This window comes from Hemiscyllium ocellatum, chromosome 18 (assembly GCF_020745735.1).
Source record: "Hemiscyllium ocellatum isolate sHemOce1 chromosome 18, sHemOce1.pat.X.cur, whole genome shotgun sequence".
NCBI classification, from domain to species: domain Eukaryota; kingdom Metazoa; phylum Chordata; class Chondrichthyes; order Orectolobiformes; family Hemiscylliidae; genus Hemiscyllium; species Hemiscyllium ocellatum.
Window position 1 is genome coordinate 37,649,805 of NC_083418.1, and position 13,115 is coordinate 37,662,919.

At 37.9% G+C, this 13,115-nt stretch overlaps 1 protein-coding gene across 1 annotated transcript in view; it reads left to right on the plus strand.

Annotated features, from left to right (window-relative positions):
• ush1c (Usher syndrome 1C) overlaps positions 1-13,115 on the plus strand; it is a 218,925-nt gene that overhangs the window by 157,537 nt on the left and 48,273 nt on the right. Inside the window, exons 22-23 of the mRNA XM_060838636.1 lie at positions 7,673-7,735; positions 11,635-11,676. Of these exons, the coding sequence (XP_060694619.1) occupies positions 7,673-7,735; positions 11,635-11,676 (105 nt within the window). The remainder of the gene's footprint in view (positions 1-7,672; positions 7,736-11,634; positions 11,677-13,115) is intronic.

Here is a 13,115-nt window from a genome sequence, read left to right on the forward strand (position 1 = left end):
TTCATAGAACCTATTAGCTTGCGCTGATATCTTTAACTGGTACAAAGCGAATAACATAGGAAAAACAATTAAAGCTATTTGTAGTTTGACCTTTTTAAAACCTCATTGTCACTGTTTGAGCACATCTGTCATATCTGTTTAACTGTCAGCTGCAAAGAAAGATAAAATGCAATTCATTTAAAAGGAATAAAGACCAAGACATTCAAGGCAATTACCCAAGTTCTTTAAAAGGCTAAATTAATTGTTGGTTGCATTTAGTGACATGTAATAAATTAATACAAAGAAACATTATACAATCTTTTCCATTTAATGCACTCTTTGCAAAGAGCGGCCCATTTGGAAGAGGTATAAGCAGATGTGCACACAAAGACTTCTTGGAAACATGCTAGTGTCTAAAATAAATGTCACAAATTGAATATGTGAAAGGGACCTCTAATTTAGGCTTTTTCAACTGAATCGCATCTCTTCAGAATCATCAGCTATTTCCCTGTTCCATTCGACTGTGTCTAAAATAATTTCAAATGTTAGCACCATTTTGCCCTGGCAAGTGTTCAATAATGGTGATTTCAGCAGAAATTTGAGGAGTAGCCATGTTTTTTTGTTGACATTGAAAATGGATGTACAAGTGCATCGTTTCTAACTATATCCGTTAATGAAGTAGCAAAAAATATTATCTTTGTCTTTAGTTGCATTTTAATTATCTTATTCGGGTGTCTATTTCAGAATATTTGCATGCTATTTTATTTAACTAATTTAAACCTAACGTTGGTTTATAATTATTGGACCAATTTGCTAGCTAGGGCTTTCCTATTTATTTACTTTCTGAAATATTGATACAAACGCAATTTTTTCTGAGCATTTGTATGTTGTGATCAACAAACCAAAAAGTGCTGAGATCACAGAAACCAGGAATTATTCACTGTCATCTGTGTGGTTTTTTTGCTTCAGAAACCAGCCACTGCAGTTATATATTTCATGAGATGACACTTATCCTCGGTATAGAGTTTGTATATTTTTTGATAAATTTATAATAAAATTTATCCAAGTAAATTTGACATAAAGATTCCTGATGTTAACACTGCACAACAGTTACAAATCACAACCACCTGATGAAGGAGCGGCGCTCCAAAAGCTAGTGCTTCCAATTAAACCTGTTGGACTATAACCTGGCGTTGTGTGATTGTAACTTTGTACATCCCAGTCCAACAACGGCATCTCCAAATCATTGCACAACAGAACTTAATCTACTTTGGACATCCTGTGCAAACATCAAGGTTGAGGTAAAATCAAAATTAATGTTTCAATTCTGGTGACCCTTCCTCAGAACTGATGGGAGCTAGGAAAACGTCAGTTCATATGCAAAAGATAGGGTGGTGAGAGGGGGTAAGGAGTAAATGATAGATGGGAATAGAGCCCAGAGAGAGAGAAGAACAGTTAGACAGACAAAGGAGTCAATAATGATCTGGCTAGGAGGGTGAATAGCTGTTAATGAAGACTGTTAGTAGCTAATAGTGGATGGCGTGTAATGGCAGAGCTTATGATAACAAGACCTGGTGTGTGTGGTAGGACTTGGGGAAGTTCAGGCCCTAAAATTATTGAACTCAATCTTGAGTCCGGAGGGCTGCAGGGTCACAAAATGGAAAATGAGGTGTGGCACTTCCAGCTTGCGCTGAGCTTTACTGGAACACTGCAGCAAGCCTGGGTCAGAGATGTTAACCACAGAACAGGGTGATGTGTTAAAGTGGCAGGCAACAGGAAGCTCAGGGTCTTTCTTGTAGGCAGAACATAGGTGAACTCTGAAACAGAAGTTTGGGCCAGAGCATCAGGGTGGTGTAAGTAAAAAGGAACAGAATGATTATGATTTCAATGCCTTGAGAAATTTTCCTCCGAAGTGAGATGCACCAACACAATATCCATTATAAACTAGTTTCAGAAATTATTTAAATTTTTTTTAAATGATTTTTCATTTGAATTTCAACATTGATGTGTTTGTCACAAATTATGTTCAGCAATGTTGGGACTGAACCTGACCAGACATCATAATTTTTGGTCAGTTTCATGGGCAGTTTCTTTCTGTGATTCCTAATGAGAGAAAATTCACTATTTTCCCAAGCTCACTTCGTTAACTGCAGACTGTGCCACAAGGGCGCCCTGAATATTCGATTCTCCCAATCACTGTAGGCGGAAATATTAGCCATTGTCTGAACATTCCAAGCTTCTTGGCGCAGTTTGTTTTATTTGCTCTAACCATGTCAGACAGAGTAATTGGCACCCCGATTGGCTGACAAGGAGCAGTAGGACCTGCTGGATGGATGCATGGGTGCGGTTGCCATGGAGAATAGCCTGAGATGTTGGTGACTGATGGAGGGCCAGAGGAGTAGGTGGTGAGTTGGAGTGACCAAGATCCTGGTCTGACCTCCATGGTTACTCTCTAGTATCTATGCAGCAGGTGAGAGAGTGGGAAACTGCACGTAATGAGGAAAGATGACATAAAGTTGAGGAAGTTAATCTATGCACATACATTCGAAAAGGCCTCCCGCAATTTGCTGGTGAGAATCTTGTTTCACCATTCAACACTTTGATTGTAGGATTTTCTGCTGTTGACGCTGGGAAGCCCTTCATCTCCAATCACACATGATTCTCCCAGCTTTCTCACCAAGTCTATTTCATAGTCATTGAAATGTACAGCATGGAAATAGACCCTTTGGTGCAACTTGTCCAGGTATCCTAAATTAATCTAGTGCCATTTGCCAACACTTGGCCAATATCCCTCAAAATTCTTCCTATTCATATACCCATCCAGATACCTTTTTAAATGTTGTAATTGTAACAGCCTCCACTACCTCCTCTGGTAGCTCATGCCATGTATGCACCACCCTCTATGTGAAAAAGGTTCCCCTTTGGTCCCTTTTAAATCTTTCCCCTCTCACCCTAAAACCTATGCCCTCCAGTTATGGACTCCCTCACCCCAGTGAAAAGACCTTGTCTATTTGCCCTATCCATGTAATTTAGAAACTGGGAAGATTTGGCCCTTTTTCTTTTCTAATGACCTAACAAAAATCAATTCAAAATCCACTATTGTGAGTGAACTACTGAACATCAATTCAACCCTCCCGTCAAATCAGAGTTGATCACTTTTGAAGGTTTTTATTTTTGTCTTGATTGCCCTTAATGTAACTGCATGATTGACTGCTATTCAGTGATATCTGTAACAAATTTGTAATATAACAACATTATATGGGAGCTGCAAATGCTAAGTTAAAGGCCACATATGGTTCTGATTCACTGTTACTAATTCCTGGCCTACAACCATCTTGCATCTTGTAGTGCTGCAAGCTAGAACTTAAAAATGTGTTGCTGGAAAAGCGCAGCAGGTCAGGCAACATCAAAGGAGCAGGAGAATCGACATTTAGGGCATGCCCGAAATGTCGATTTTCCTGATCCTTTGATGCTGTCTGACCTGCTGCGCTTTTCCAGCAACACATTTTTAAGCTCTGATCTCCAGCATCTGCAGTCTTTACTTTCTCCCTGTGCTCCAGGCTAGGCCTGTCCAATGCTTCTGCTACCTCCATAACCTAGAAAACAGGCCATGGGTGGCCAGATAGGCAGTAGACAGGCTGTGTACCACAGTCAAACAAGTCAGCAGGGTGGTGTAAAACCTAACCATGAGAATCAATGGGAGCACTCTGACATTCTGCTAACAGCTATGGACGTTTGGCCTATCTCTCTTGTCCAATAAGGTGACACTCAATAGAGAGTTACAGAACAGAGACAACAAGGAGCAAGAACATCTGCAGTTCCTGTGCCACAACGGGGAGTTGCTTCTGGGCATCTTAGGGCGCCTGAATAGAGGCCTAAAACATTTGACATTGCTGAGACCATTAAAGATGGTGACATTGTCCAGCCTTGTTCCTCCTTCTAATTTCCAAAGCATTCTCATCCTGTTACTTGACATGATAAGCAAACTGATTGCTGTGTTCATGAACAGTTTGCTTCCAACCCCAATCCCTCTCCTCAACACTTGCCCCTCCCCACCGATTACCTGAGTTTCAGATGCCCAAAAACTGCTGCTGAAGCACCACAGCAGATTAAGGAGGGAAGGAGCAAGCAACTGAACAACATTGATGAAGAAGCCCTGGTATTTGGAACCACACAAACCTTGAAGGCTGGAAGAGACTTGGATTTAGTACAGGGTGAGCCATTAGACATTGTCAGCTCACCTCATGTGAGGTAGCAGACACATACTATTGCAGAGGACTCATATAATAATCTAAATGAAGCAGGAGGCAGGATAGTGTTAAGCCACACAGTCTCCCATTTAAAACAGAGGTGAGGACTATTTTTCTCTCTTTCAAAGAATCATTAATCTTAATTCATTACCAAAAAGATCAATGGAGATTGATACATGAAATTGAGGGAAGGGTGAGTTAGACAGAGTGTTAATTGTTAACAAGGGCAGATGGAAGAGTGGGGTTAAGGCAATGATCAGATCAGTCAGAATGTTAGAGAATGATGGAGCATTCTCAAGGGCCTAAGTGGTCTCGTCCCATTTCCATTCCATTATGTTTTTAATTACACTACTTTCTCTCTATAAGAGGCAAATGTAGTCATTAATTTTGACATAAGTCACCTCTTACTGTATCCTGGGTATATTTTGGACTTATAAAAAGGACCTTCCTACATCTGCTAGATAAAGTTTATCATAGCAGTAGAGAAGACAAAGAGAATCCTTTTTTAATGAAGAAAGAGAAACTGCATGTAACAAAGACCAAGAAAATTTACAGTGACAAATGCCAATAAGCCTCTTATATAGCTCAGATTCAAAGAAAATCCTCTTTCCAAGCAATTGACAAAAATGATTGATACTTGTAGCAGAAAGTTTCATTTCTTTTCTTGTCAATCATTTGTAATAATCACACAAATCCTTGCTGGACATTAAACTTAATGAAAAACGGATACCAAATTCTACATTTTGGTCCCCTAACACTTCAGTCTTTCTTTCAGAGGGTTCTAAACTGAGCAGGATAAAATGTGACATTTCCATATCCCAGTAAGAAGCTGAGTGGGAGGAAATGTTCTCATAATACAATCTACATCGTTTTGTTTCGTTCCAATTTCTAAATATTTTTCTATACCCAACATTGCAGTTACCTACTGACTCCATATTGTACAATCACTGCATTTTGACCTTCTGTGATGTCATGTGATTTTTAAAGTATGTCCCCTCCATGTGGTTAAATGGTTCTTGGAGGGGTGGGTAGTCATTATTTAATCCTGGTGCTCCAACCAGTATGGTATAAGCAGACTTGATGTTATTTTCCTGAATGCAAACCTTGTATCTTCTCAATCAATTGGTACACTTTCCACTATTACAGACAACTGCAGATATACAATTTGACTTAAATATCCCCTTACAGTATCTGAATATTCATTCTACTAATAAAAAGGACTGCTTCGCCTCTGTTAGATAAATATTACCAAAGAAATTGAGAAAAGAAAATGAATCCTCTAACTAATCAGATTAAACCTATTTTGAGAACATAGTTCAATCAATTTACAGGGCAATATTCACAGAAAATAGTGTTGATTTATAGAAAATACTGGATTTGTATTAATTAACAGTTTGCTTTTGGAAATAAAGTGTTATGAAAGATTATTACCAGTAGTAAGTTAATTATGTCTATGAAACGTTGTGTGGATGATAATAGAGTTTTAGATCTGCTCTCTCAGTTCACCACATCAAATTTCATTTGACCATCATCTGTCAGTAGCAGTCTGGGTCCTTTAACAAAATGTTGTGTATCTTAAAAATGCTCAGTCAAGATGGGATCCTAGTTTAAAAGAAAAAAAATGTGCTTTTGCACTGAACGATGTTTTTCAGCTCAAGTGCATGTAAGCAGAGAGTGCATTGACATATCCACCATCATGTTACTTATGCAGCCTTTATTGTCATTTGCACTCGAATGAGTACAGTGAAATACTTGTAATGTCACCTCTCAGTGCCATCTAAGGTATAGAATGCCAAGGTGCAGATACTTTAATTGTTGTCACAACATTTAAATAGTAAAAAAAACATTAGATTAGCATTGGAATACAGAGTTTTAAATGTCCAGAATGATAATAAAAGTGACTAAAAGTACTCCAGTTCTAGTCTTTTCCAACATGAATTTGTGCCTGCCAGGCTTCAGAACTTGAGGCCATGGTGCCTCCTGTTCTCAATTGAAATGTCAGGAACGACAATTAAACACATACCTTTAAACTATCCTGCTGCTAGTTCAGTAAGGTTCACCGATTTTATTTGATCATCTGCTGTGAATCTGGAAAAGGAGTTCTAAATCTCTGAATCTTGTCATAACCACTCGGGAGAAACAGAGGCTGTTCTAGATTAAGCAAATTGGCATAAATGCCAATGAGGAAGGATAGAGCTATTTGCAGATAGTGAAACTGTTTCACAAATTGACAGACTTTATGAAGCTCTTTCCCATCATTCTTCATCCTTTAACACCCCACTTCTGGATCCTCCAACCAATTAGGGAGTGTGTACCCAATGACATGTAGAACCTGTCAAAGAAAGGATTTGTAATTAAAGGAATATGGATTGAAAGGGCTCACTGACATTTGAACAATTGAAACTACAGTAACAACAGGAGTAGAGAGGAGAACTAAGAAAACTGGTACCTGGAAATCCTACTGTGGGATCTGAGGATCTGCAGACTGGAAGACTCCAAGCAAGCAAGCAGCAAAGGGTTGGGGGGGTGGCCCTCAGCTGATATGAACCTTTCCAGTCACGGACAAGGACTGACGATCTACTCTACTGAGAGGTGCAACTTGTGCCTGGAGGCTGAAGATCCTAGCAATGATCTCTTAAGAGAAGCTAAGCTTCTTGAGGCAATGATGACAAGACATGATCTTTTGATCTTTTACCTGCAGTCCCTTCCAGCTGGGGCTGTCTTTTCCCTCTGCCCTATGAAGGGACATGCAGCAGATGAGAGGCAATTAGTGCTGCCTTTGTTAATATTGCTCCTAATGCTGGTGGTGCTGTTGGCATTCATCTTGCTTCCTCTTTGCCCTTCATTTTCCCTTGTGTGGCTTCAAAAGGCAACTACAGCATTTCCACTAAAAAACACAACTGGAAAAATATGGCAAGAAAATTACTCAATAGGTTTCAAATCGATTAAAAGTGGCAAACTTGTTGGCCTTTCCATATTCCTAAAAATATTTAAGTGGCAATAAGAGAACACGTGCGCTCTCCCATTGTAACTAGTTCACTAATATAATCCCATGCTTATCAGTTGCATTTTCAACTGGTAGCTTCCTACAAGTTAACTGTGTGTTACTACAAAGACAACATACCTTTTAACTTTTCATTAAGACTTTGATTTTGGTCTTCTTGAATTTACTCAACATCCATTTTTGTCTGATTGTATCTCTGTAAACTACCTTAAAATGCTCTTTACACGTGAAAGGTCTATTTAAATTTAAATTCCTGCCTGAACATTATTCCTGGTTAAAAGGAAATCTGAAACCTTTCAGTGATTTTGTGGAATATGAATATGTCTTTAAAGAAAAGTAAAGAATTACTGACCGGATTTTTTTGTCATGTCTGGTCTGTTGGCACAGAGTGAATGCAGCATATTTTTCCTAGATTCATCATACTTTCCTCCTTTCACAGCAACCAAAGATGTTGAAACGAATGGTGGTCTACAACTCGTCGTTTTATTCTCAAGGAAAGCACGTAAATAATCATGGGCTTTTATCGTAATTTTCTTGATTCTTTTCTGAATGCATTCTTTTGATGTAGACTTTCCAAATGAAGTAACTCTTGAGTTATCTCCTTCCTTTGATTAACTGCTCATATTATTTCACATTCAATTCTATGCATTCCCTGAGCTTGACCTAGTGTGGGATATGATTGTCTAGTGATTTTGTATTGTATACCAAACATCTTGGATTCCGCTCTCCTTGCATTAATGACAATTTGTCTTTGCCCTTTTATATTATTGATTTTGCCTCCAAATGAGTAACTCAACCCGGAGTGACAAAAGCATGTCTAAATTTTACATTTCCCCCACTCCCCCACATCTGTGTGATTCTAGAAACCAGTACAACCATGTCAAAATCCTCAAAAAGAACTCTCCCAGTGATGTTTTAAGTAACATATTTTCAATATAAAAAGCAAGACGTGCATTTATATACCTCTTTCATGACCACATGTTGTCCAAAAGCATTTTGCAACCAATTCAATGCATTTGAAGTGTGGTCAATATTGTAATGTAGGAATACATGTGTAAAATTTCATCAAATTGCCAATTCTGTCAGATTGTCCTAATATTGTGATATTGATTCAAATTAACAATAGTTGAAAGAAACTACAAAATACAAATATTAGCAAGGGACATATTAAGTGACAATTTAACTTTATTCTTTTTTAATCAATTTTATTAGTTACACGGAGCAGATAAAAGTTTTGGATGCATTGCCTTTTCTCAAGTAAATTTCAGAATTTTTTGTTTCCTATTACAATATTAGTAATAAGTCAGTTTGTAAGTTTATGGAAAATGTATATCTGACTCCTTGTTGGAGAAGGCTTAGAGAAGGATTTTCAATTAATTTATTGTTAAATATATTGTATTCCTCAAAGGTTTTACTGATTTATACAGAGCTCAGTGGTTCAGTCCTAGGTCAGTTCTGAACTAGCCATTCCCACCTGAGGAAATAGTCAAATTTCAATAGTTGTTCTCAGAACCACTGGGCTGGGAGCCTAGAAGTGACTTGGGTTTCTGCTCCTGATAATGATTCAGTAATCCCCAGTTAAAAAGCTGATGTGTATAGATAAATTGAAGAAGAACTTTGTTGTGAAGCTACAATGTTTGAATAATGTTTATCTTCAATTTGCCAATGAAAAACTGGATTGTGGTTTGGTTGCCCTTTTACTGAAAGTAAACCTTTCTGTAAACCTTTAGAAAAAAATTACCCAATAGCCATATTATCATCCTGTCCTCCCAAATTCTCATCTTCAAGTCATTTGGTTGACTCCAGAGTTGGGAGGATTTGGCTTATGAGGAGAGATTGAGTAGACTAGGATTATATTTATTGGAATTTAGAAGAATGAGGGGGGATCCTACAGAAACATATAAAATTATGAAGGGAATAGATAAGATAGAAGTAGAGAGGATGTTTCCACTGGGAGGTGAAATTAGGACAATAGGCCATAGCCTCAAAATTAGAGGGAGCAGGGAGCAGATTTAGTACTGAATTGAGAAGGAACTTCTTCGCCCAGATGGTTGTGAATCTATGGTATTCCCTGCCCAGTGAAATAGTTGAGGTTTCCTCATTGAATGTTTTTAAAGCTAAGATAGATAATTTGAACAGTAAAGGATCAAGGATTATGGTGAGAGGGTGGGTAAGTGGAGCTGAGTCCATGAAAAGATCATCCATGATCTTATTGTGTAGTGGAACAGGCTCGAAGGGACAGATGGCCTACTCATGCTCCTAGTTCTTAAATTCTTAAATCTCTTTTAGCATGACTATAACCTCTGTTGTCCTGTGGTCTCAATCACTGACTCAATCACTATCGCTGATTTCAACTGTGTATGTTCTCAAGGCCTTCCAATTACACTTCCTCTATTAACTCACTAATCACTAACAAGAGCTTCATTTCCAGAGATTATCAGCTTCCTGCCTGTCCAGCATTTGTCCCGTTATTCATTAACATAGCTCTTCAGCTTTCATTTCCCCAACTTCTTGAAATTCTTTTCACTTTTTCACTAGCCTTTGATGTGCCAAATAAGCTAGTCTTCTTCAATGTCCCTGTTCTATTTTCCAGCTCATGGTGATGTACTGCACTTTTACCTGTTTATTTGTAACCAAAGCTCCTTCAGCAACTGCTTCTCATCCTATCAGTACCTTTACCTCCAAGAGCTCTATCCGTGATTCCCTCCTTTCACCCTTCAACATGCTGCCTCTTGTTAATACCATCTGCAGATGTAGATTCAACTTCCAAAAGTATGCAAATGACACTTCTACCTCTTCACCACCTCTGACTCTTCCTTTGCCTTTGTGCTTTCTGATGACACATCTGGCAGTTTAAAGCCATAATTTCTTGAAGAGAAATATGAGGAAAATGAAAGCAAAACCGAAATATTGCAGAGGCCACAAATCTGGAATAAAAACATAAAATGCCAGACGTGCTCAGCAACGAGTTATTGTTTCATGTCAGTGATCTTTGAAAACAGTTTCTGTTTATGTATTGGAAGTCTGCATTTTTTGGTCTGTGGTCCCACCACAAATACTGTGTTCGTTTTAACAATTTCACCTTGTTTCTCATCTATTATTTCAGTCTGTAAGGTTATCCACAACTTTGACATTTTGTTCAACCTATACGAAGCACCTGATTCCATATTCCTTCCATCACAAAGGTCACTCACTTCTACCTCAATAGCATCACCAGCTTGCACCCTTATCTAGCTCTAATGTAAAATGGGATAGTAGAAGTTGAAACCCTCAACCTATTTAAAAGGTGGCTTCATTCATATATCAAGTGCTGTGGTTTGCAAGGCGAGATCAAATGCTGAAAAATGGGATTATGCTAAATGGTATTTTTTTAACAAGCACAGACACAATGGGCCTAGTGGCCTCTTTGTATGCTTCTATGTTTCTATGTGGACTAATAATTTGGTCACCCCTCCTAATTGTTCCTCCATTGGGACAAGCAGTTGGATAAGAGCCATATAAATGCAAATTGTTGTGCTTGAAGGAAGGTCATCCGGGAGAATTGATAGAGAGTAATTGATGCATAATCTAACAACTTCAAGGAAGGTAAAGAGAAAGTTGGCATGCAAAACAAAACATTTTCAGTGCTCAGTAATTCTTGCCAAATCTCATGAAAGAAATGTTTGCATCTCAAGTGGTTCTTACATATCAACAAAAATACTGTGCTTTGAAATGACCTGATAATCAGTGTGCATGAGAAAGAGGTGAATGCAGTCTTTTAAAAAAAATTGGTAGCAATAACCTCAAAAAGCAATGACTGAGACAATTGTCACAGTCAACTAGCTCATTTATTTTGTATATCAACTGGCTCATCATAAGAGATGGAATACCATGTATGAAATAAAGTTGTGGATAACAGGGTCCTTCCCTTTGACTGTCAGGTGAAATTACAGCACACGGAAATAAATGCAAATGTTGCCTTAGAGGGAGATATTTTCAATCTACAGAATCATTTCCTTGTACCTTGTTTCAGATTCGACAAGTTTCTTCAGTTAAACAAAGGATGATTGACACTCATACATATTTGTTATGAAATTTCTTCAAAATTTGACAACTGATTTGCCTTTTAATAAAGAAATTAGAAAAAAAAATCAGTAAGCATTGTGGACTAAGATGTAAGCAACTTAACCAATTATTGTGCTATTTAATGAAAAACTATGTAATGATATTTACAATTGCAAAATATGGTGTGATGGATAATACAGAGATAAACAATTGATCTGTCAATGTATTAATATGAAACTGCAATTTCACTAAACCTGGGGTTGAAGGCAAGAAAAAAAACAAGAGGCCATAATAACACAACGACACCATAAACATGTAATGTGAAAAGTAATTTGTCGTGGTTTCTTGTCATCACAGGGCTTCCAGAAGTACGTGGAGGACTTTGATCCTTATTCCATGGTAAGCAATGCAGCTAATTACAAGCTAGAGATCAGCTATCACAGCAATAAAATGAGAAACTACTTAGGGAAGGGGTAATTGAAGTGAGAACGTCTTGAGAGGAGTTCTTTGACTGAAAGATATTCCATCTACAGATTGATTCATCTAGTACAAGATGGAAATGTGTTATTATAATGCTCATTATTCAGTTCATGTGTTACTTGAAAAGTGATTAAGTGACACAACAATGTCTGATTTCATGTGCTGGTTTTGAAATAGTTTGTGTCTGTTGTGGAACACTTTTGAACACCCAGATGATTATGATAATGTGCTTACATTGCACTCTGACATTGCAGTACTTTGTGCATAACTCAGAAGTAACTTGCGATCAGCTGGATATTGATCGTGTGGAGTTGATCAACTTTAAAGCTACCAGTATTAATCAACCTTTTCAATTTCATATTTGTATCAATTTGACAGTATTAATGCAATACAAAGACTCCTCAAGAGCTCATGAAACAGCTGTACTCCAGACCAGTTTTGGTTTTTTAAGAGGTGGTCTACCTGATTAAACACTGTAATAGCAGGGAGTAGGTAATATCCATTTCAAGAAAAAAATGGAAAAAGTCCCATTTGTTGACATTAAGTTAGTAGTTATCTACAGATAATGTCAATAAAGCATAGAAGATAGAATCCACAAGCTTCAGATCTTGTTTGCAGCAGATTTTAATCAACCCCAGTGATTTGATCTTTCACATGGATTGACATCATGACTTAGTTGTAATCATTTCACTTTACCATTGTCCGCAGATGTTTGCATTTTAACTGACTGTGATGAGGAATTTGTTTCTATGAAACACCCTTGATAGGGAATTCAAGAACTAGATGAGCAGGCCATTTAACTATCTTTATCTTTAACCAATCAGAATGAAAACATAGAACATAGAACAGTATAGCATAGGAACAGGCCCTTCAGTCCATGATGTTGTGCCGAACAGGATGACAAGTTAAACTAATCCCTTTTGCCTGCATTTGTTCTATATTACTCCATTCCATGCATACTCGTGCTTATCTAAAAGTCCCTTACATGCCTCTATCATACCTGCCTACGCCACCACTCCTGGCAGTGCGTTTCTGACCCCTACCACTCTCTGTGTCCCTCACATCTTCTTTGAACTTTCCTCCTCTCACCATAATGCATGTCTCTCATATTGGTCATTTCAATTCTGGGAAAAAAATTCTGACCGTCAACTCTATCCATGCATTCACCATTTTATAGACTTGCACCAAGTCTCCTCTCAGGACATCTTAATGGTATGCACAGGGTTTGAAGCAGCAAGTCTAAGTTAGTGATAAAAAGATGAGATGAAAAGGCAAATATTTATCCCAGGCAAAAATAAAAGAAGTAAAATGAATTGGAATCTTTTTAAGTATCCAAGAATGATGAAAGTCTGAAGTGA